The 23,527-nt window shown below is 39.8% G+C and overlaps 1 protein-coding gene across 2 annotated transcripts in view; it reads left to right on the forward strand.

Moving 5' to 3' along the window:
- Positions 1-23,527, forward strand: part of PYGL (glycogen phosphorylase L) — a 43,469-nt gene that overhangs the window by 2,104 nt on the left and 17,838 nt on the right. Inside the window, exons 1-9 of one of the 2 annotated variants that reach the window (XM_055303854.1) lie at positions 2,638-2,791; positions 3,573-3,674; positions 6,379-6,457; positions 9,944-10,047; positions 16,315-16,446; positions 19,868-19,979; positions 20,514-20,596; positions 22,837-22,980; positions 23,211-23,303. In XM_055303854.1, the coding sequence (XP_055159829.1) occupies positions 2,735-2,791; positions 3,573-3,674; positions 6,379-6,457; positions 9,944-10,047; positions 16,315-16,446; positions 19,868-19,979; positions 20,514-20,596; positions 22,837-22,980; positions 23,211-23,303 (906 nt within the window). In that variant the 5' untranslated portion in view covers positions 2,638-2,734. Of the gene's footprint in view, positions 1-2,637; positions 2,792-3,572; positions 3,675-6,378; positions 6,458-9,943; positions 10,048-16,314; positions 16,447-19,867; positions 19,980-20,513; positions 20,597-22,836; positions 22,981-23,210; positions 23,304-23,527 lie in introns of those variants that run through there. The other variant, XM_055303853.1, reaches the window with a different exon arrangement.

The following is a 23,527-nucleotide window of genomic DNA, read 5'->3' on the forward strand; positions in this document are numbered from 1 at the left end:
TGTGGTAACTGTACAGATGAATCCCAAATCTGGACCTCTAGCCTCAATTCCTTTTCAAACTCTATTCCTACATTTCTGAGTACCTAGTGTGCATACCTGGATCTCTTTTATTCCCTCAAACTCAAATCATCATCTCTCTGAATCCTGGCCTGTCTTCTGTTTATAATTTTAATAGTATTGCCACCCTGAGAGTCCCCTAGACACAAAACTTTAATCTCACCTTTGATCTCCTCCTTTATCCCCCATTCAATAGGTTGCCAAATTCTGTTGATGCCTGTGGGTTCTCTTAAAGTACCCACTCTCCTGTGTTCTCACTTCTCTGCACTGGAGGCCCAGGCTACTGGTGTATGAAGTGGACCTCTAACTGATTACCTTGCTTCCCACAAGTGGTAAAGCTGGCAGTGTGCAGCTGAATGTGGCTAGCTGTTGTGTTTCATTTGGCCAGCAAGACACCTTTAGGCAGTTAAATTTTCAGTGCCTGCAAGCAGGATACATACACCCCCTCTTCTTGGCCCACGACTCCTCATTGTTTCATGTGACCTCCATTACACATTTATTTTCTCTTCCTGGCTCTTGAAGGCATTTGGGTGTGTGATCCCATCTCATTCTGTGCACTATTGTCCAGTTAAACTTCCTAAAGCAACACATCTGGCCTTCTGCTCAGATATCTTGGCACCCACTGCCTGTCACAGTCATGCATTTAAGGCCCTTCTCGGTCCAGGTAAACCTGTCCCTCCTGTCCTATCTGCCTGGGCTCACCCTACTCTCCCACTGAAACCATCTCCATCCCCGTTTATGTTCAGTACTCCTCGCTTCTGGGTCTCTGCCTACAATGCATCTGTCACATGGGATGCCTTTCCCCCCATGTGTCCCCATTCTCAACTCTTGCCTGTCCCGCAAGTCACAGTTGTGTTGCAGCCTGTTCATAGGGCTTCCCAGAAGTACCCAGGTCTGCTGATTGATCCTAGGAATAAAAATAACATTATTTTTATAATACTGGTTATTGTTATATCTTCTTTATTTTATCTTTGTAAGCCTTTTGAAAATGTCCACTTTGTATAAAATATACATAAAATATTAGTAATAGTGCATGCATGTAATTTATAAGGTGTGCTAGAGATATTCAAACACTTTACAACTAGGAGTATGTTTTTAACTGTTTAGAGACCACTGACTAAGAGGACAGGGGAGATCCATTTTTCAAGGTCTGGTATATCTGCAAATATGAAGTGAAGTTTTCCCCAAAATAGAAAAGCACCTTAAATTCATGTACTTATAGTCTGTCATGTAATGAGGTGCTCTTTCTTTTTTAAGGATTTATTCATTTGAGACACAGAGAGGCAGAGGCATAGGCAGAGGGAGAAACAGGCTACCTGTCGGGAGCCCGATGCTGGACTCAATTGCAGGACACCTGATTGCAGGACACCAGGACCAAGACCTGAGCCAAAGGCAGACGCTCAACCACTGAGCCACCCAGGCGCCCTGGTGCTTTTTCAATTATTTTATTTTAAGCAACATTTTTTTTAGGAAGACCTTGAAGCGTCTTAAAATGTCTAAAGTCCATGCTAATTTGGAATCATTAAAAGGGAAGTAAAGAGGGGCACCTGGGTAACTCAGTAGGTTAAGTGTCCCACTCTTGATTTCAGCTCAGGTTGTGATCTCAGGGTCAGGAGGTTGAGTCCCTGTGGACTTGCTACTGCTCTGGCTCAGGCTCTGTGCTCAGCAGGGAGTCTGCTTATCCCTCTCCCTCCCCACCCCACCACTCTCTCTCTCTCCCTCCCTCCCTCTCTAAATAAATAAATAAAGTCTTTTTTTAAAAAGGGAAGCAAAGAAATTTAACACAGATGTAGTCATCTGAGGGTGTGAATTCACAATTCCACGTGTTGGATATATATATACTCTGTTTACAAACAAGCTTTTCATAGATCACTAAAACATAAAAAGCAATACATAGGGATTTTATTATCAAGATCATGAATACACAGGGAAGAATGGGAAAAACTGCCCTGATGTTATGCTTATCGCTTGAGATATTTCTTCCTGGGATGCAGTAGCCTCCTGTACAAGGTACATCCTGGGAGATGAGTGGAGAGAGTGGCACCATGCACCTCTTTGGCCTGTTTCTGCCTCAGAAAAGATACCTTTTTCTGACTCACACAGAGACATCTAATAAGCTGATGAGACCCCTAATGAGAGCATTATAAATATTCAAACACCTTGCATAAAAATAATGAGGATATGGTCTGGAAAATCATGTTATATGACCCACTAAGAAATGGATGTTGACAATCCATGGGAATGCTTAGAATTCAATTGTTCCATAAGATGAAAGTGGGAAGGGGCACCTGGGTGGCTCAGTTGAGCCTTTGGCTCAGGTTGTGATCCCGGGGTCCTGGGATCAAGTCCCATGTCAGGTCCCTGCCGGGAGCCTGCTTCTCCCTCTGCCTGTGTGTCTGTCTCTCTCTGTGTGTCTCTCATGAATAAATAAACAAAATTTAAAAAAAAAATGAAAGTGAGAAAAAGTAAAATTTCTAAGTTGACATTTTCACTAATATTTTATTTTAAATATATATGTATAACTAATGAGTTAACTATTGTAATAAGCATTTGTGATTTAGAGCGATATCCTTTTTATATTTTTGGGTTGACCGAGTACTTTTCTTTTGAGTTCTTCCTATTAGGTAATGAAGGAATCCCTAAAATTTGAAGTGACTTTATATTGATGCATTTATAGATGTTTGTTGTTTCGAGTTTGGCGGAAAAGAAAAGGAGAAGTGATATGGAAAGTAAGGTATTGTGAAAGGGGATGATGAAGTTACTCACTGATCTTCCTTATTTTAAGTTAGTAAACTGATCTTGTATTTTGAAAGGTTTTAGGCAACTCTGACCTTGGCACTTTTCACTTTCAAGTCAAATAGTGTTTATCTGGCTTTATGTCAGAGGCAAACAGTTTCTAAGTTGATAGAGAAATTTCCCATTTCGCCGAGAACAAAAACCAGTAAGCCTGAGGTAGTCTTTTGTTATTACCAGACTATGCATAGCCTTTCTAGAATAAAATTATTCTAGTATTCTATTAGCAGTAATCAGTCACACTGGCTATACTATAGCCATTGTGTGTATCTTGAAGGAGTTAATCTTTATGTCTCCTGGATGAGATGAGATGAGATGATCACAGTCAACCCCACCTAACTCTTGTTGTATAAATATGTTACAAACCAGTGATGCGCTCTGGCAGTCTGACTTGTGTTTGTCCAAAACAAATGCTTAATTCATGAGGTACCTGACCTGGGAGGAAAACACACACACCAAACATTGAAACTAATTAGTTGGATGAGTTTGCCTTTTTCCTCCCTGGGGATAAAAAACTTCTTTGCCAAAAATAGGGTATAAAATGGTTTTTCTCAAAGCCAGTTGTCAGTCATGCTTTTATGTAGCCTTTCATCCATCTATAGGAGTCTCACTTGAACCTGTATTAGTCTCGCTTGTTTGTTTCTTATTGGTGACCTTTCGTGTTTTTATGATGACAAGTAACATTGTCCTTATAGCATTAACATGTCCTGTCTTTGTTTCAGAGGGTTTATTACCTCTCTTTGGAATTTTATATGGGCCGAACGTTACAGAACACCATGATAAACCTTGGCCTGCAGAATGCCTGTGACGAGGCCATTTACCAGGTACGTTGTCGCCGTATTTCTTTCATTCTCTCTCCTTAAATTTCAAGTTCAATTCAGGAACCTTGGGAATGTAGCACTGAAAAAATAAAAGAAAAATTGCTTCTTTAGCTATGACTATTACAATTAGAAATATAAACTAGTGGAGCTCTCTGGTTTAAGAGAAACGTTAGAGAACTGGTTTTGCCTCCGAGATTTACTTCTGTAATCAGTTTTTGACAGCATTCTCCAGCAAATTACATGTTAGGAATTAGCATCTGAATGAGTTTTTTAAAAGTACCTGAGCCCCTGCTATCAGAATCCCAAAGTTTTACTTTGGACTCCTATCTACCTTTTTTTTTTTTTTTTTTTTTTTTTTTTTTTTTAAGAACTTGTTTTTAAGTAATCTTTATATCCAGTGTGGGGCTCAAACTCACAACCCGAGATCAAGACTCACACACTCCACCCACTGAGCCAGCCAGGCACTCCTCCTATCTAGTTTTAAAAATGATCAAAGTTTGACTATTATTTTTCATATATCAAAGCAACATGTTAAATAATAAGTTTTTTCAATTACATTGGCATACTTTCTTTACTGCTTAATGAGATGTAAAATACACTTCCTTTTTAAATGAGGAGCTTGAGGTTTTAAACTTAATATGCTAACTTATTTTTATGAATGTATTTAACGGTTTCTCCCCTGAGCTTCAGGGATCTCCATGCCAAAAAACAAATAGTTCTTAATCGTTTTCATGTGATTGAAAGGAGGAATATGTATTTGCAAAGACATATTCTACATGAGAGACCATTTAAACTGCTCCTTTCCCTTGGGATTGTCTCATGTGGCCAGCTGCTGTCACTAAGGGCTGGTTTCCTTCACAGGGGGTTAGGTATTTTCTATGAAAGAATCATTGCAGCTCCCCTTCCATTTCCCTTCTCTTTGCTTCCCCTGATTTTAGGTGAAAACAATATACCTCTCCTGGCCTGGCATCTAACCAGGTGGGTGAAGTAACCTATATCAACTGCTTCAAGGTTTACAGCCTACTTTAGACTTCCATTTTTAGAACTGAAAAAATCCTGAGTGTTAGCATTGGCACTGAGTGGGTTCCAAAGTGGCCTCTTCTTTACCTTATGGTTATTTGTTCACACTACTCAAGTCACATAAATTTTGTGGTATTACCTAAGTTACTTAACCATTGTGTTGTTGGCTTGTGCAAGGACTCTGCTGAACTCTTGTCACGGGGAGCAAATTTGGAAGCCCCTTCAAAAATAAACAAAGGCAAAGCCATTTTTGAACTCTCAGAAGATTTAGTTATCAAGACTTGTGTGAGGAAGCCACTTTTGGTTGTAAGGGTGGAGATCCAAGTATGTGACTCCATTGAAACTGGGGCATTAACTTCAAGCTTGGTTCTAATTTGTGTTTATGTTTGTAAGTGTGTAAATTATGTTTCCATTTTAAATAATGCCTGATTTAATGGATTGCATCACTTTCAGATAAGAATACAGTCATTTGCACAACAAAACATTATTAGCCAAGCATGGGCTAGATTGCTATCTAGTCAGCACAGGACAGGTCACTTAATTTATCTAGCCATCAGTTTCCTCATTGTAAGATGAGTGGTCCAAAGCAATCTCCAGGTCCACGAAATTCTGACATGAGTCCATGCTGGTGCCAGGGGCCTGGCTGTGCAAGCCAAACACATGGGGCAGGGAGCTGGCTGGCAACCGGTTCCATCCATCACCAAGCTCACAGGTCCTCATTGGCCTCCCAGAGTCCCTTACCCACCACAGAAAGAAGCAGAGGATTTTAGCCCTTGTCTACCTGGCCCACAGGCTGTTTCCCAGACTGTTCCTTGGCCCTAGGTCTCATGGGCAGTGACTCAGTAACTGGTTTTGGGTTAACAACCATTGACCCTACTGAGTAAATAATGTGTTGTGGTCATGAAAAATGAACTTTAGTCCATCCCAGAAAGTCTGACCTCATACTTTTTGATAGTTTCCAAAATCCTTCAGCCCAGTTAGTGTCAACATGGTACTAGACCATTCCTGACATTTTCTACGTAGCGCACAAGAAAATAATTTTAAGAAATAGTAGTAGCTAACGTTTATTGAGAAATATCTGTTCGGAGTAATTCTAAATGCTTTGTTTGTATAAGCTCATTTAAATTCATAACATGGGCAGCCCAGGTGGCACACTGGTTTAGTGCCACCTTCAGCCCAGGGCATGATCCTGGAGACCCGGGATTGAGTCCGGTGTTGGGCTCCCTGCATTGAGCCTGCTTCTCCCTCTGCCTGTGTCTCTGCCTCTCTCTGTGTGTTTCTCATGAATAAATAAGTAAGATCTTTAAAACATAAAAATAAATAAAAATAAATTTATAACAGCCCTAAATCAGGCAGATATTGTTATCCTTGTTTTTTTAATAAGAGAGGAAAAGCGTAAAGAAATTTACATTTCCTAGAGTCAGAGAGCTAAGTAACAGAGCCAGTAATGGACCTTTGGAGCCCACCCTCGTCCCATGGTGCTGCTGGGCCATCTCATACGGTTTGCATCTGCAGTCATGAGCATCTGCAGTGGGCATCTGAGGCCAGAACACTCTGTGAGGGAACTGACAGAACTGATTACACAGATGACCCTGGGTGCCCGACCCAGAGCTTTAGGAAATGACCATGCTTCCCGAGATGACCACATTTGTGTCTGCATCCAGCATTGTTTTCCTTTTGTTTCTAGCTTGGGTTGGATATGGAGGAGTTGGAAGAAATTGAAGAAGATGCTGGGCTTGGCAATGGTGGTCTTGGGAGGCTTGCCGGTAAGTGACATCCTGAGTGTGTTATGTGTTATCTGGCCAGTTGATGGCTTCTAGGAAACAGATGGGCTCCCTAGGAGGAGTGCAAGGTATGACCTGGTTATAGAAGTCTTTGTTTTTGAGTTTGCACTATGGCTTGATCAGCTCTATACAAAGAGTAGAGATGGGAACTGGAACAAAAGAGACATTGCTTAAAACCCTTGGAGACATTGCTTAAAACCCCACAGTTAACCTGCTCCTTCCTGTGCACTTACGGGTTTCCAAAGTGGCCCCTTTCTGTCACTGGCACTTGTCCACAGCTACTCACTTCACATACTTGTGAGCTGTGACCTAAGTTGTTTTACCATTATGTTGTTGTCTTGTGCTCTTAACAGTTTGCTTCTGATTGACTAGTAGGCAATGATACTCTTGTCATATTATTGAGATGATGATGATTTAGTTCATTAATATCTTTTTTGTATGGATCCAATTTGAGTGCTTTATCCAGGAAATGATTTTTCAACAGATATAAAAGGAAAACATTAAAAAGATAATACCAACTCCATTAAATTAAAAATATGCTTCCCTGTGACCAAGCAGTTCTACTTCCTGATATTTACTCTCTTAAAGATATATTCAAAGATATAAGTGCACAAGGAGGCATGTGAAAAAATTATTATATTATTGTTTGCTAAGGCAAAATATTAGAAATAACCTAATTTCCCTTGATCTAAGAATAGGTAAGTAAGTATTGGAACATATATGCTGCAAAAAAATAGGCAGTAAAAGAATAAAAACAATAAAATTGATCTGTATGCACTTCTCTGGGTAGACCTCTAAAGGGGAAGGAAAAAAAGCAAGTGGAATTAAAAGCAACACAGTGTGATATGATTTATGTTTTTTAAAAATTAAATATTTTCTGTAAGTATATGTGTAAATCCATAGGGAAAAAAGTCTGGAATTTGAAATACTAAACTGCTCCCTCTGATCTTCCCTAGAGAGGAGTGCAAAATTGAGGGTGCTCACCCTGTCGTTAATGTTTTAATGTTTTTTACAATAAGGATATATTGCTTGTGAAATTTATTTTTTTATTTTAATTCCAGTATAATTAATATACAGTGTACTTGTGAAATTTAAATTGAATAATAAAAATGTACCACCATACAGGTCTTTATCAGATTGCACTCTGTGAAAAATAATCTATTTCTTCTTTTTTCAGAAACGATTTCAATATCTCTTAATTTTACACCCACTTTCAAATTACTGAAAATCCATTGGAGTGTATTTCATGGTATTTAATCCTTACTACATTGGTTGCAGTGTGCATTGACATTGCTTTTAGTATTAAAAAATACTACCTTGTAAAGTCAACCAGTGAGCAATTTAGTAGGATTTCCATGAGGCCGTAGAAAGACCAGCAGAACCAGTGGCATACACGTTGAAGAATGACAACCAGCCTGCCTTTCATTTATGTAAAGCCCCAGACCTATTTGTTGTCTGGGTTAACCCCACTCTGTACCTGATATTAATGACCTTCCATTGGCTAAGGTCAAAATGTGAAGTGGTAAATGAGGCTGAGTGATTCTCATTAGATGGCCTCATCTCTGACATGACTGAAAAAGTTGAGACCCTTTTGGTCAGGCTCTGAAAATAATTTGATCAAAAGCAAGGAAAAAGCAAATGGCCACAGCTCTGAGAGAGCAGGAACTAAGCAGAGTCAGGCCATGGCAGCACAGGGACTGGAAGACCACTGTGATGTTACAGTAACTTAAGGCATTGGCCTTTGTAGATTCTCTGTTTTAGGGCCCCACCGTGAACCTACTTGAACCTACTTCAGCCGGTATCTGTTTGATCTACAAATGCTCTTTTCAGTTTTAGATCCTATTGTACATTTCCTCATTCTCTGTATATTTCTCAGTTCAAATTCCTGAAAAGAACAATCAGTAACAGTTACAATAGTAACCCCTCAGATTGCACCTGGCCACAACATAGACCCCTGCCCAGCCTTTTGATTGGCTGCTCTGGATAGGGAGGGTCTGTCATTAATGGTTTTGGCTACAGGAAACAGAAAATCTTTCAACAATGAGTTCAACCAACAAAGACACGTGTTATCACTGACTAAGCAAGGACTCTATGATTCTTCAGGACTCGGGATCTTTGTGGTTCTTTTGGCTTTCGTTTCATAGGGAAAAAAATGGCAAGAGCAAGGAAATCTTTCACTGCACCCAGCAGACTTCCTAGAACCTCTCATTAGATTGTAGGCCATTGTGTGCCCATGCCAAAACCAATCACTGGTGAAGGAAATAGAATTACTAGGATTTGGCTTTGAAGCTTAGACCAAAGCACGATTCATTTCCTGGCCCAGCCTCCCTGAAGCATATGACCACCTGATATCTGAACAACATTGGAATTCTATTAACCAGAAAGATAGTCTGCCACAGCTAGTTGGGTAGCTGGTCACATGTAAATAATACTCTTCTAAGGCCATCTTTTCAAGCAGGGGCCATAGAGACAGCTTCCCTTAGAAAGGGCAGTGTGAGTGACAGACACAATAATGAATATATCAAAGGCAGGCCAGCTTCCTTATCGTTCTCAAATGAAATGCCAACATGTACACAATGTTACATACAACATGTATGGTGAGATAGTAAATGCTGTTTGTTTTCTTCTTTATACATTTTTGTATTTTCTGATTTTTTCTATAATACTCATTTTATAATTTTAAAATGTTATTTAAAAAATTTAATACTTTCCTCCTTTATCGAATATTAGTTGACCATAAAGTTCAGGGTCCACTTCTGGGTTCTCTATTCTGTTCCATTGATCTATGTGTCTGTTTTTGTGCCAGTACCACACTGTCTTGATGGCCACAGCTTTGTAGTACAACCTGAAATCTGGCATTGTGATGCCCCCAGATATGGTTTTCTTTTTTAAAATTCCCCTGGCTATTCGGGGTCTTTTCTGATTCCACACAAATCTTAAGATTATTTGTTCTAACTCTCTGAAGAAAGTCCATGGTATTTTGATAGGGATTGCATTAAACGTGTAAATTGCCCTGGGTAACATTGACATTTTCACAATATTAATTCTGAATATGAATAATAGTGAAAGGGAATATAAGGGAAGGGAGAAGAAATGTGTGGGAAATATCAGAAAGGGACACAGAACATAAAGACTCCTAACTCTGGGAAACGAACTAGGGGTGGTGGAGGGGGAGGAGGGCGGGGGGTGGGGGTGAATGGGTGACGGGCACTAAGGGGGACACTTGACGGGATGAGCACTGGGTGTTATTCTGTATGTTGGTAAATTGAACACCAATAAAAATTAATTTATTAAAAAAAATTTAATACTGTACAGCTGTCTCTGTGCTTTAAAATACACGTGGTTTTTCAGAGAAAAATGTTTTATGGCTGCCATGTTTTCTAAAGAAAGATGAAATTTGTTTTGTTTTAAAAGATAAAATTTGGACTAACCTTGACGACTCTGCCTTTTGCCTATGCTCTAATTTAGCTTGCTTCTTGGATTCCATGGCAACCCTGGGACTTGCAGCCTATGGATATGGCATCCGATACGAATATGGAATCTTCAATCAGAAGATCCGAGATGGATGGCAGGTATGTGAGCCATCTTTCAAAATCTTGTTATTAAAATACTTCTCCTTCATAGCATTCTGGGTGATTTATAATTTACAGATACTTAATATAGAGCTCTTCTAATATCTCTGGCATTAAATTGACATCACTAAAAACTAGCAGTCTTCCTCCTTTGGGATGTGAGTTCCCTAAGAGCTGAGAGCCTGCCATAGCACCTCACATAATGCCTGACTCATAAGAATACTCTGAAAACATTCATCACTGACACCTGAATGCAGACCCTCTACAATGTGTGACATCTGTTCTCTGCAGCATGCAAAAGGAGGAGCACATCTTTTGACTTATGACCTTCCCCTATGGCTCTTGCTGGTAGGAAGCATGCTGCTATTTTAGAGGTGAGAAAATGGAGACTCTTAAGCAGTGGAGTTACCTCAGATCACACTGCTGGCAAACATGGCTCTATATCCCCAGATTTCCAGGTCCATGTTCAGTATTCTTCTCTATACTCAGTCTCACCCTCCTTAATTTGTTTATCTTATAAGACACGTAAGCTCACTCTTCTAATTTGTTTTTTATAAGATACAAGCAGGCAGTCTTGTAACTATTATGTCCAATAAATCTGGCACCTATTTAATATGTATAGTTATAGTGTTCTGCAGAAATCTGCACAGTAGTAATCAGTCCATACAAATCACTTTCCTTTGATTTTTATATAACCAAACTGGATTCTTAGGTATTTGTTTCTTTTATCTTTGGTCATTCTTTGAGCCTACAATCGCCCTAGACTGAATAGTCTTCCCTGATGCTAAGTATGATTTATGCTTTCTCTCTCCCTTTCTTTTTCCCCTACACACACACATCATTAACAAAAAGAGGCTGGATTCGATTTCCAAAAAGCCCACATTCTCTGAGCCCCTCCCACACTTCTATGAGTTAGTCTGAGATAGAAGAGTGCTCAGGGTAGGACTGGGCGACCTAGGCTGGAACTAATCGCAATGGGGAGGAAGGATAAGAATAAATTTAGTGTCAGCGCCATTCTCCTTCCTGCAATCAGGATTTTGACACTCTCTGAGCTAAGCAAGAAGGAACTAAAAGGTTTGGTGGGATGAGAGAATGCACCAAGGAAAAGTCTCAGAAGGATAATACTGGGAACATCTTGAAAGATAAACTTCCAAATTTTGTTAAGGACCAGTGTGTTTTAGGTATCCATAAATAAATTAGAGGGCAGCACTGTGTAGGGAAAAATATGTAGGCCCTAATTGAGATCTGGTTTCTAATTTGAGGCCTAATTGCAACTCATTACCCCATGAGGTGTGTTGCTTTGATTAGTTTACCTGATGCCTCTGAGCCTCAATTTCCTCATCTGCAAAATGGAGATACCAGCGTCACAAAACCATTATGAATATATGTAAAATGTATGGTACACAGATAGGCACCCAGTAAAATGTTAATTTTGCCTAAGAAAAAGAGGATAATTTAATAAATTGTGGTATTATATAATAAATATCAATGTAGTTATTATTATATTTGTATTAATTTTAATGAAATGGGAAACTTTATGTTAGTTGAGGAAAGGAGGTATGGACCTATCCAAAGAAGCCAAAAAGGTAAAATACTAAGAAAAAAATACATCAGTTTCAACAGTAGTTATCTCTGGGAGATAGGATTACAGGTAACTTTTACTATCTTATATTTGTTCTTCCACATGACTCATATTCCATAAGAAATGTGTATTTTATAATCATAAAATTAGGGGCACCTTGATGGCTTAGTGGTTGAGCATCTGCCTTTGACTCAAGTCATGATCCTGGGATTTTGGGATTGAGTCTGACATCAGGATCCCCTTGGGGAGCCTGCTTCTCCCTCTGAGTATGTCTCTGCCTCTTTGTTTGTCTCTCATGAATAAATAAATAATCTTAAAAAAATAACAATCACTACACTTATAAAAACAAAATAACGAGTTCCCTTCCTCAATGAAGTAACCTAGAGTTCCAGTGTGAGAAATCTAGTTTAGCCTGCATTTCCAGGACAACCAATGTTTTGACACCATCTGACCAAGCAATATATGGTATCCATTTTCAGTCTTTGAAAGTTCCATGTGGTATTCATTATACCCCAGAATGTTTAAGGATTTTCTTTCTTATCTCCTTACTATCCTATGAAAAATTTAAAAGAAACTCAGCAAATCAATCTCAAAATTTTTTCGAAGCACATTTTCCCCAGAATTTAATGAAAGTTTGCTCTTTGAAAATCATACCTGGTACCTTTGCTACTGTTAAGTGGCCTTTATTCTAGGAAACCATCCCTTTTTCTCCTATCAGACCCACGAAGTATATATTTCTGGTGTTCATAAAAATGAGAGACTGTGTGTGGCTTTTGCTAGTCTCCAAAGCTGACCTCACTAGCCATCATCACCACTCTCATGATGACTTGAAACGGAGTCAGAAAAACTCATAATAGTATTTACCATATACATTGTTTACTGGGGTGGTATTTTAAATACATTATACTATGAAAAAGAAACTATTTCCATAAAAAACAAAATGTATCTTCTAGGAAAGCAGCATGCCTCTTGAGGGGGTGGGCATGCCCTCAAGCACATCAGATACATCATTGCTAAAGAAAATGGCACAAGCTGGGAAGAGTCTTTTTTTTTTTTTTTTTTTTTTTAAGTAGGCTCCACATCCAATGTGGAGCTTAAACTCATGACCCCAAGAGCAAGAGTTGCATGCTTGGTGCCCCAAGCTGGGAAGATTTTTGAAGGTTAATGGACTTCTATTTTTTGAAGTCTCTCTTGAAGGAAGATTTGCAGTAACATAGTGTTCATTGTGAACCCCCTACAGGAAATCATTTTATTGCCAAAATTCTTGACTTAAAAAAATTCTTGAAGTCTATCTAACGAGAATCATTGAAAGTTTATCAGTAATAGTGTTCTATGAAAATAATTGGCTCCTGGGAGGAGGAAGGGAAAGACAATTGCAACAGCCTGGTATTAAAGTTTAACAATCATTACCAAAGTTCTGAGCAGAAAGGTGCTCACAGCAGGTGTCTTAGAGTTGAATCAAACAACATCTACAGAACCCTTCCCTCTCCTCAGAACCTGTGCCAAGTCTGCTGTAACTAGTTATGCACAATTCACATTGCCCAATAAGCTTCTAGTTACTACTATTGAATTTGTGGTGTTCCCCAGAAACAGTTTTCAATGATTTGTTCCATCAGAAAACAAAGTTTGTTTGCTTGTAAGGTCTTCGTGTCCTGTGTGTCCCACCGTTGAGAGGGAAAGCATTTCTTAGAATTCAGTCACTAACAGAGCTCCCTGAGCCGACCTCTGCTTCTGTGCTGGCGATAGTACAGATTCCATTGAGTCATTCCTCTAGGGAGGTGCCAAGTCTAGTCTGTCCCCCCTCGCCTGACTGGCACACTACTTCTCACTCCATAGACCCATGCTCACTTTGTCTCAGTTCTCTTTCATCTGGGATGCTCAGACCCAACAGCCCCCTTGGATGTAAATAAAGCCTTCTTCCATCTTGCCCCCACCCTTCGTATGGCTCAGTATGTTAGTGCATTCAGGGATCATTGGCTATGTGGAAATCTAAATTTACAGAGCAATTTGTTGATTTATTGAAAGAAAGAAAGGTAGAGAAGACGTTTGTCACCATTCCGCAGCTTCTGTGGATTTAGAGGGAGTGGTAGGGGGCAGTTCTCTTTTCTCCTTTATCTGCTCAGACCAACTTGTGGTTATGAAATGTTTTTCAATTTACCTTAAAAACAAGCTTTGTGAACTTGAGGGAATTAATTATCTGATTCCTTGCCAAATCAGGTAGAGACTCCAAATAAAGAACGGCGGGCTAAGAATTCTATCTTTCTACAGAACTTATTACCCCAGTGAACTTAAAATCAGCCATTATTCAGCAGGGAAAAGCTAGACCATCATTTGATATCATTAAGAGTAATCTGCTGATGTGCCTTGTCACTTTGTGTACCCTCAGAAGAGCAGACGCAGGCTCTGACTTGCATAGGAGTGGGCCAGTGGTGGCAAGTCCAGAGTTCATCTCTTCTAAGAGCATTGAAAGCTGCTTGAGGGCAAACCAATATGATCTTGCTGCATTTCTCAGCAGAAAATACGTTGTCAGCTCTCCTGTACACATGGCTTTTGAGAGGAAAGCTATTTCTACCTCATTGTCCTGTTTCGTGGCATACCTTCAGGTATGTTTCACGACAGTCCCGAGTGCTGAAATGAAGTGTCTTCCTGTTACAGGAAGCAGTGTTCACACTGACTAATATTTGAAAACCCCCACCTTTCCTTGCCTAAGAGCCACAGAAAGTGTTTGGTAAGTCAGGATGTTTTGATCCTTTGCGGATATTCTCATTTGTGTGGAGTTTCTAGTTATTAACACAAGCTTGTGGACTCTAGATGAAAGATTAACAACTGATGAAATGCAACCGTTTCCTGTTAAATTCTTATTTTATTTTTTGTTGTTCTCCTTCTGACTAGAATAGCAGAAGTCTAAATTGTGAGTTGCAGTTACTGACTTCTTATCACCACGTAGCTCCTGAGGACTTGTTAAAAATGCAGAATTTCAGACCACTCCCCAGGCTGACTGAGGATCTGCATTTTTAACAAGGTTTGCTCAGCTGATTAGCTCAAACCTTGCTCCAGCTTTCCCTCGGCTTCACCCTACCTGTGATGCATCCTCCTGCCTCCCATGTCTCTCGAACTCCCAGATCTACCATTTACAGATTTTGTTTCTGAGTCTCCTTTTCATTCACCATTATGCTGGTACTTAGTATAATTGGGTAGCTCACTGGCTTTCTTAACATAAAGTCATGATCAATGTTTGAATAAATGCATGTGTATTTACTTGTCTGTTGACGTCAGTGGTTTGTCTAATATCTCAAAAGACAGTAGCTGTGTTTGCCTCCACACTATGCCTGGGGCAGGCATTGAATTCATATGTAGGTGGTAGTCATGAAACATCCAGCAGTCCATCATAATTCATAAACAAAATCTTCTTAAACTAAAGCTAAGTTTTCTAAAAGGGGAAGGTGAGGAATCAGATAAGTAAAATAACCAGATTTGGGGTAATCTCTTTGACAAGAGTACTTTGTACTAAAAGCCCTTACTCCTCCTTTCTTGTCAAAACAAAATTGCATTATTTAATATATATGTAATATTTTAATGCTTTCACTAATAATATCTTTACCTTAAAAATACATCCCTCCTCTCCAGTGCATTTTTGTTGGTTTTGTTTTGGCATATCTGTTTGTTGCAAACCAAAATTCATTTGATGTCCAGAATACCCTAAATATAAATTATGATTTTTAAATTTTTTATAAGAAATATGTGGTTATAAATAAACATAAATACATGAGAAAATGTTAAAATTGACAATAAATTCCTTACATCTTAGTATATGTTATTTTCAAAATGAACCATAATTAATGTTCCTTATCAGATCAAAATTACTAAAGCAATTGAATTCAACAAACACTGCAAAATGTAATGGTATCTTATATCTATGTTGAAATAAGCTTTCTTAAGAGAGCTCTCTATGATTAGTATTTCTGAACTGGTCTGTGCATTCTAGGCAAAAGAATCTTGACAGATTCTCCATCATATGGGAGCCATCAGGTTCTGGTATCCAATTGTAAACATCCCTGGATAGCTTCTCTCTATCCCTCAAGGTGGACAATTGTATTCACAGATGTTAAGACACAGGCTTTAGAACCCACAGAACTAAGGTCAAATCTCAGCCATACCATATACTATCTGTGTGACTTTGAGCAAGTTACGATTTCCTCATCTTTATAAAGGTAAAAGTCATGGATTGCCTGGGTGGCTCAGTCGGTTAAGCATCTGCCTTCGACTTGGGTCATGATCCGAGGGTCCTGAGATTGAGCCCCACGTCAGGCTCTCTGCTCAATGGGGAGTCTGGTTCTCTTTCCATCCTTCTACCCTCACTCCTGCTCTGTTTCTCTTTCTCTCTCCTCTCTCCCAAATAAATAAATATTTTTTTGTAAAAGGGAAAAATCATAGCTCCATCATATACGGTTGGGCTATGAGAATTAAATGTAGTCATATATATTGACAAGTATGATTATTGTTGATTTAGGTTGTTATACTCTACCAAAGGTAAATTGAGATTGATAGAACCAATATTCTTTCTTACCAAAACAGTATTCTTGCATTGATTTAGTCAAAGATAGTTTTGATTCTACATAATTTGCTTTGAGATCATTGAAGTTCCTCTCCTGAAAAATAAACTCCCTGCCATGTCCTTTTTGCAGATAGAAGAGGCAGATGATTGGCTCAGACATGGAAACCCCTGGGAGAAGGCCCGGCCTGAGTTCATGCTGCCCGTGCACTTCTATGGGAAAGTGGAGCACACCAACACTGGGACCAAATGGATCGACACCCAGGTATTCAGAGTGTCCTCATGATGAGTGCCTTGTATAGTATAGCACAGAGGATGATGTGTATATGATATTCAGAATAGTATATTGTGTATTGAATAATAGAATATTTTTTTATCAATAAATCTGTTCCTTCTTGTAGTGAACCCACTCTTTGAAAACAAGGGAGCTTAGACCAAGAGAGAAGCAACTTCCCCAAGGTCTAGTGAATATTAGGGTCATTTTGCAATCAGCTTTATCAGAAATTAACAATTCTATAATCCTAGTATGCTTAGCTCTCCAGTATTATATAAAGCTTTTGATACAAAGATTAAATAAATTTAAATGTCATTCCTTACCTCACTGCTATAGATACATTTACTTGTGACTTTTTAGGGGTAAATATTTTTTCCTCCCCTCTCCCAAGGGTAGATATTTTAAAAACTAAAGTATTTATTCAAAGGATTGCCAAAATTTTTATCTATTGCAAAGTCAAGAAAATAATACAAAATATTGCAAAATGCATTATTATTTTATGCAAAATCACTTTTAGAGAAATAAAGCTAGTGTCAATCCAGGTAGACTTAATTCATGATAGGTATTTATCCTGCCACTAGATTTGAGCATTACCATGTTGCTGACCAATTAATTCACTTCTCAGCACCCCTAGTGATCCTTTGTGCTTTGCTGTCTTCTCACTTTCTGATTAATAACTCCTATTAATACTAGACTGAATTGTCCAATCTTTGGAGGCTTCACTTGAGATATTTGCTTAATAAATACGATCTCAGGCTAGGAAGGATATGTCACTGGCCATTCTTTAAAAGTGTAAAGAAAATGGTAAAGAGCAAGTTTATATTTTTAGCTGGCAAAATTGTGAGTGAATTTCAGTACTGTAATGCTTAATTCAGTTGGCTTGTGGATTATTCCCCATGAATAAATGCTTTATTTTATTTTAGAAGAACCAAGACCCACTTTATAGTTGATTTTTTAAACTGATAATTTATTCTGCTAATCCACATAAAGCTCTTCACGGTTCAGAAAAAAAAAAGGCTATTTAAAAATGATTTTTCTATATGAGGGTAGATAGAATTTATTCAACATAGGAAATAGCAGATTAGAAGCTAAAATAGATCATTATAGTATAATCGTTTATGGAATAAGCTAGTACTGTAAGTTCAGGATAAGTTTCTCTTTCTCTTTTTCTACATTTGGTTAAACAATAGAACACAATCTAAGTTGTAGCTGGTTACAGATATGGTCAGGAGAGCTGCTGCAAACAAATGAATCATTAATATATCCAAAGAATTCACACATGTAGTTGGTATTAAACTAGTGAGTATTTAGTATAGATTTTGGTGTCTAAAACTTCCGGTGACTTCTGACCTATTTAAATGTATATAGCTTACACAATCAGTCCTGAAAAATATTCTGTTTACAATAGGTCCCACTGTTGAGCTACCTTGTATTTATGGAACACCTCTAGCCATTTTCATAATATATCCAAAAGTTCAGTTTTGGAGACAGTATATTTTTCTGTGCCCACAAAGGCAAGGTTATGGGGCAGATGTAATATAAGGTGAGCTTCCCCAAGCTGTGCAGCACTTTATGGATTTATAGAAGCCATTGCCCAAGTCAGCTCAAGGTCTGTAGCTGGTGAGATCAGAGAGCATGAGGACAGGCATGGTATACACATGCTGTGGGCAACTTCAATAAACCGAGCAATCCATTTCACTTGTATGTCACCTCAGGTCCTCTGGGAAACAGACACCAGAGAGAATCAGAAGTCCAAGTGAAATATTGGGGCAATGCCTGTGAATGACAGGGGGTGGGAAGTGGAGTGGAGGAGGCATGGCACCTATGAAGAGAAAAGGGGAAACAAGGAGGATTCTTAGGAAGAACCTCAGTGGGCCATATAACTCAGAGCAAGCAGCCAGGCTGGTAGGGCCTGAGATTAAAGATTACTCATGGGACAAGTCCTAGCTCTCAAGATCCCACCACAATGGGACCATTTTTAAGAAAGCACAGCCTTGTCTGGCTCAGCTCAAGTCCCAGGTGACAAGTTCTGCCTGAAGTTCTCTAAAGGGACATCCGAGCTATGTGCTTCCCCAGCTGCCTTAATTACACTTTAAGGGTCAAAAGAACAAATCGTGTTTGAACCCAGGCTCACTCCCACTCTGTAAACACCTTTCCCCATGGATCACAAATGTGCTTTAAAAAAATCTCCAGAGACCTTTGTTTCCTAGCAAAAGGCATTTAAAAAAAGAGTGATTTATTACTTCGAGGTCATGGTACTCATGGAAGCATGACTGAATAGCGGTGATTGACTCACACAGGCTATAATGCTCCATCCATTCATAATTCAACAGACCACATTAGAGGTTTGCGTTTAGGTTTCAACCCTACCACTGACTGTGACTGTGGGCAAGTCACTTCTCTCTCAGCCTCATTCCTCTCATGTCCAAAATGAGTGGGTTGCACTAAATGATCTCTGGCATCCTCCAGTACAATCATTCTGTCATTCCCCTTCCTTTGAGCTTGGCTGATGAGGCAGGGAATAGAAGTGAGTCTTTTCCCACAGAAATTTTAAATTCACGTGCAACATAGTTATCTTCCTGTTCTTCTTTGTTTCAGTGACCATCACAAAGCCTGAGCTACATTTTCTAAAGCTCACCTCTTACACCCATCCAGCTAACTATCAGCTGATTTGTCACTTCACTAACATAGCTGTTCTTCATGCAGCTTTGAAAAATCTTGCATAGTATTTTCAACATCATCTATAATCTATCTTCATATATTTCTGTTCCATTAATTTTCACCATATTTGAAATCAGATCATTGAATTACTTACACTAGGGCAGCCTGGGTGGGCTCAGCGGTTAAGCACTGCCTTCAGTCCAGGGTGTGATCCTGGAGACCCAGGATTGAGTCCTACGCTGGGCTTCCTGCATGGAGCCTGCTTCTCTCTGCCTGTGTCTCTGCCTCTCTCTCTCTCTCTCTCTCTCTCTCTCTCTCTCATGAATAAATTAAAAAAAAATCTTTGAATTACACTAAACCTTGCCTGATTACTATTTTTTAATGGGTATGGATTCACATTTGTTACTTTGCATATCATATTTTACTATTCTCAGAATAATGACTTAAATAAACATGAAAGAGCTGTACCCAGATTAGGGTGAGGGACACAAAGCAAAGTCAACCTGGGAATGATATAGTGAACCATCAGTCTGGATGATTCCAGTCATCCAGATTGCTCCAGTGGGAGAAGGCTCCACACAGCCCCTAAGACTCCCTCAGACCTAGGACCCTTATCTTGTTTTAGGCCTCCTACTGTCTGGTCTGGTGATGGAGCTAAGAACAGAATCCCAGTTGCCATATCCTGGCCCATTGTTCAGCCTACATCACCACACATGGGAAACTGAGCAGCTGCTTTGGTTTAATCCCACAGGTGGTCCTGGCCCTGCCATATGATACCCCGGTGCCTGGGTATATGAATAACACCGTCAATACCATGCGCCTCTGGTCCGCTCGGGCGCCAAACGACTTTAACCTCAGAGACTGTGAGTACAGCCTGCGCTCCCATGAACGTTCATGCGTGTTTAATCTTTTTGATCTCAGAGGCAACCAGATCAGCACCAGCTCTAAAAAAATGACACAAAACAAGGATCTCAAGGACTGGGACATAAATGGTTTCTGTATTTGTCAGCGAGAGAGAGAGAGAGAGACAGAGAGAGAGTGTGTGTGTGTGTGTGTGTGTGTGTGTGTGTGTGTGTGTGTGTAATCTTTCTGATAGCCAGTTAGTATCAAATTGAACTTGAGAGAAAAGACTTGAGTTTCTGGTTGGAAGTCTTCAGTGAGCAGCCATGTTATGGAGCACACATGGAAGACATTTTAAAAACAGCTCTTCTCTTTGGCCCTCTTATATTCTCATGTGAATCACAGCATGATGGTCTGTGGAAATCCTTTTGGATTTTCAGAATTTGTAGGAATCCCCTACATCCACATGGCACGCAGCACGCATCAGGTGAGGTCAAGAGGCTTCGAACACAGTGGCTAGCTTGTCTATTTATTCATTTTTCTAACCTTCCCTTCAGTTAACGTTGGAGACTACATTCAGGCCGTACTGGACCGAAATCTGGCGGAGAACATCTCCCGGGTCCTCTATCCCAATGATAATGTGAGTGGTCAAGCTTGCTTTCTCAGTGGAGACAGAAACAGCTTATTTCAGAAGCACTTTGCCACAGTCCATAAAGCTCATCTTCAATACTGATTTCTTTCTTCAGGGCACAATAATCTCCATATCTCTTCCTGAATTATCTAGATTTCCCCTCCCACCCAAGTAAGGAAAACAAATCTGTACAACTCATGCAGTCAGAATTGGTATTTTGCCTTTGACTATTGACCTCACAACTAATTAGGAGGTTATGTATAGACATTTCAAAACAAAACCTGGTAAAAAGATGAAGTGAGACACTGGTGAATTACTACTTTCTTTCCAAACAGAATTTTATTCCAAGAGTCAGAAGACCCCAGAGATTTCCAGTGTGGCCTCTTCCCCTTACTGACAGGTTCTTCCGAGCCTTCTACACTCAAGCAAGGTGGGGTCTGGACCTTGGACCAGATCCAGGAGCAAACATTGTTTCTTATGCCATTATTCATCTCTTGAAACTTTTCTTTATAGGTGATTGTTCCTAATTTTACGCCAAAAATAGCTTAGCTAAAATTTAATTTTTTTTTAAACTTGGAACTGCATCACAGATGAGGATGACCACTATGGATTCTTAGTTGGTTTAAATATACCTAGCTCTGTCTTATATGTGGGTAAAATTATATTCTTGAAGCTATAACGATTTACTCTTTTAATAATAAGTCTCAGAAACAACAACTCTTGTCTCTACAACAAGAGTGGAGTAGTACTCTACTCTGCAAAGATGGCACGAAACAAGGATTGGGAGACTAGGACATAAATGGTCCTTAAGACCGGGCATCCACTTAGTGGTATAGTCTCTAGATTAAGTTTGCTACAGCATTTTCAGAAACTTAATGGCATATGTTATTCTTTTCCTTTGAGAAAGACATTGTGACTTCAGTACATGTCAGAAAAATCTCTGACCCAAAAGTAAAAAAGTTGTTTTGTTTTGTGGTCAATTAAAGTAAGAATCCCTCCAAGCCAATTTGTCTAGCCAAACCTAGCCTGTAGTATTATTTAACTGCAAGGGGCTTGAAATTCATCCTCCTATCTTCAGTAAGGGCCAATCCTAATTTTACTTGGAAATAACCATCTACAGCAATTCACAGGGGATATGGAGTTAGCATAGGGTGCAAAGTTAACTAAATTGAGTAAAAGGTAATTAACCATCAGAGTCATGCCTGTTTATCAGTACGAGTTGATAAATCATTTTGGTACTATAATTACAAAAACAAACTCATTCACTCTCCCCAACTTGCCCATAGCCCTCGTCCAGACATTAGTCTCTCTTCCAGGAATCTTGCAACTGTCCTCTTCCTGCAGCTAGTTATTTTTTCCTTGCTTAACGCTCTTTAAAATCTTATCACCTGTAAGAAAAGTGCAGAATCTTAGATGTGCTCCCTAAGTTCTTCAGTGATTCAGTCAAGAGTTCTCTGATTCATCCTCCATGTCTTGTCTGAGGTCCCCATTGTGCAGGACTGCTCTTGCTAATCTTTCTCACCTCCAAGAGAAGGCTCTTGCAGCTTCCTTCCTGGCGGAACTGATATCAGCTGCCTATGTTCTAGAATTGGTTGGGAGAAGAAGGCTGAGAGTCTCAACAATCCGGCACATAAACTTTTACTTTACTCCTTTCTCCCCATTTTCAGTACAGAGTGGTACCCCTGCTTTCAACTCTACCTGCCTCCCTCCAGCCCAGAGAGCCCTGTGTTACCTTCTCCAGAGAATACACATTGGGCCTCTGCCTGAGTAGGAGAAGGAGATTGCTCAGCTGAGGGAACTGGGGATGAAGTCTGAGGTTCATCCTGCTTCTTAGGTGCACAACTAACCTTGTACCACATCTTCATCCCTACTTCTACAGGCACCCAGTGATGCCAAGTCCTGAACCTGAGGGGCTTTGGCACATACGTTTACTTGCTTTTTTGGCTCTTCTCTTCTACCAGGTCAAGATTCAGCTCTCCTGGGTTTCCTAGCCCAATTACCACTCACCCCTCAATTTTTTAGCTTTGAAAAGGTTGTTGCTGTTGTCTTGTCTCCCATTCCCTTTATCCGATATTTGTATGCCTTCTTAAAACCCCTTTACACTTCAGGAAAGAGCAAAGTCTAATGTCTGCCCTCTCCACTTGTCCTGTGAGCTTTAGTCGTAAAGTTCTCTGGGCAGGAGATCCCTGACATACTCTGGCCCCACCTAACGGTGTGAGCCACTCTCACTCACTCTCTCTGGCTTGAAGTTTTTTGAAGGAAAGGAGCTAAGATTGAAGCAGGAGTACTTTGTGGTGGCGGCTACCTTGCAAGATGTCATCCGACGTTTCAAAGCCTCCAAGTTTGGCTCCACTGACAGTGCCAAAACCACATTTGACGCCTTTCCAGATCAGGCAAGTATTCGGTCTGTGAACAGGGGCAGAGACGATTTAGGGACCAGGACTTCCCATCAGATTTACTCCTCTTTTTCAGTGCTAAAGAAGTTGAGTAGGTGTGATATGCTTAAAGTGCCTCACAGAAGGCGGGCATTTTGTTTGGTGCTTTGCGTGGACATTCATGAGGATAAGGGAGCCAGACCCAGGGCCATCCGTCACCTGCATGCTGATGCCTTTTCCCCATACAGGTTGCCATCCAGCTGAATGACACGCACCCCGCACTTGCCATCCCTGAGCTGATGAGGATTTTTGTGGATATTGAAAAGCTGCCCTGGTCCAAGGTCTGGAGAGTTTGGCTTCCTTTTCCTTTAATTAAATATAATATCTGTGGTTCAGAGATTTTGCCAGAAGCTCCTTAGACGATTTTCAAAATAAGTTACTATTACAAACTTCCAATGGTTAAATGTAAAGTCTGCCCTCGTGATAACATTTCTGTGTCCTTACTGCTTTCCAGGGAGTAAAAGTAAGAAATAAATCAATACATTCTTAATGGGACACAGCTCAG

This window comes from Nyctereutes procyonoides, unplaced genomic scaffold (assembly GCF_905146905.1).
Source record: "Nyctereutes procyonoides isolate TBG_1078 unplaced genomic scaffold, NYPRO_anot_genome, whole genome shotgun sequence".
Taxonomy (NCBI): domain Eukaryota; kingdom Metazoa; phylum Chordata; class Mammalia; order Carnivora; family Canidae; genus Nyctereutes; species Nyctereutes procyonoides.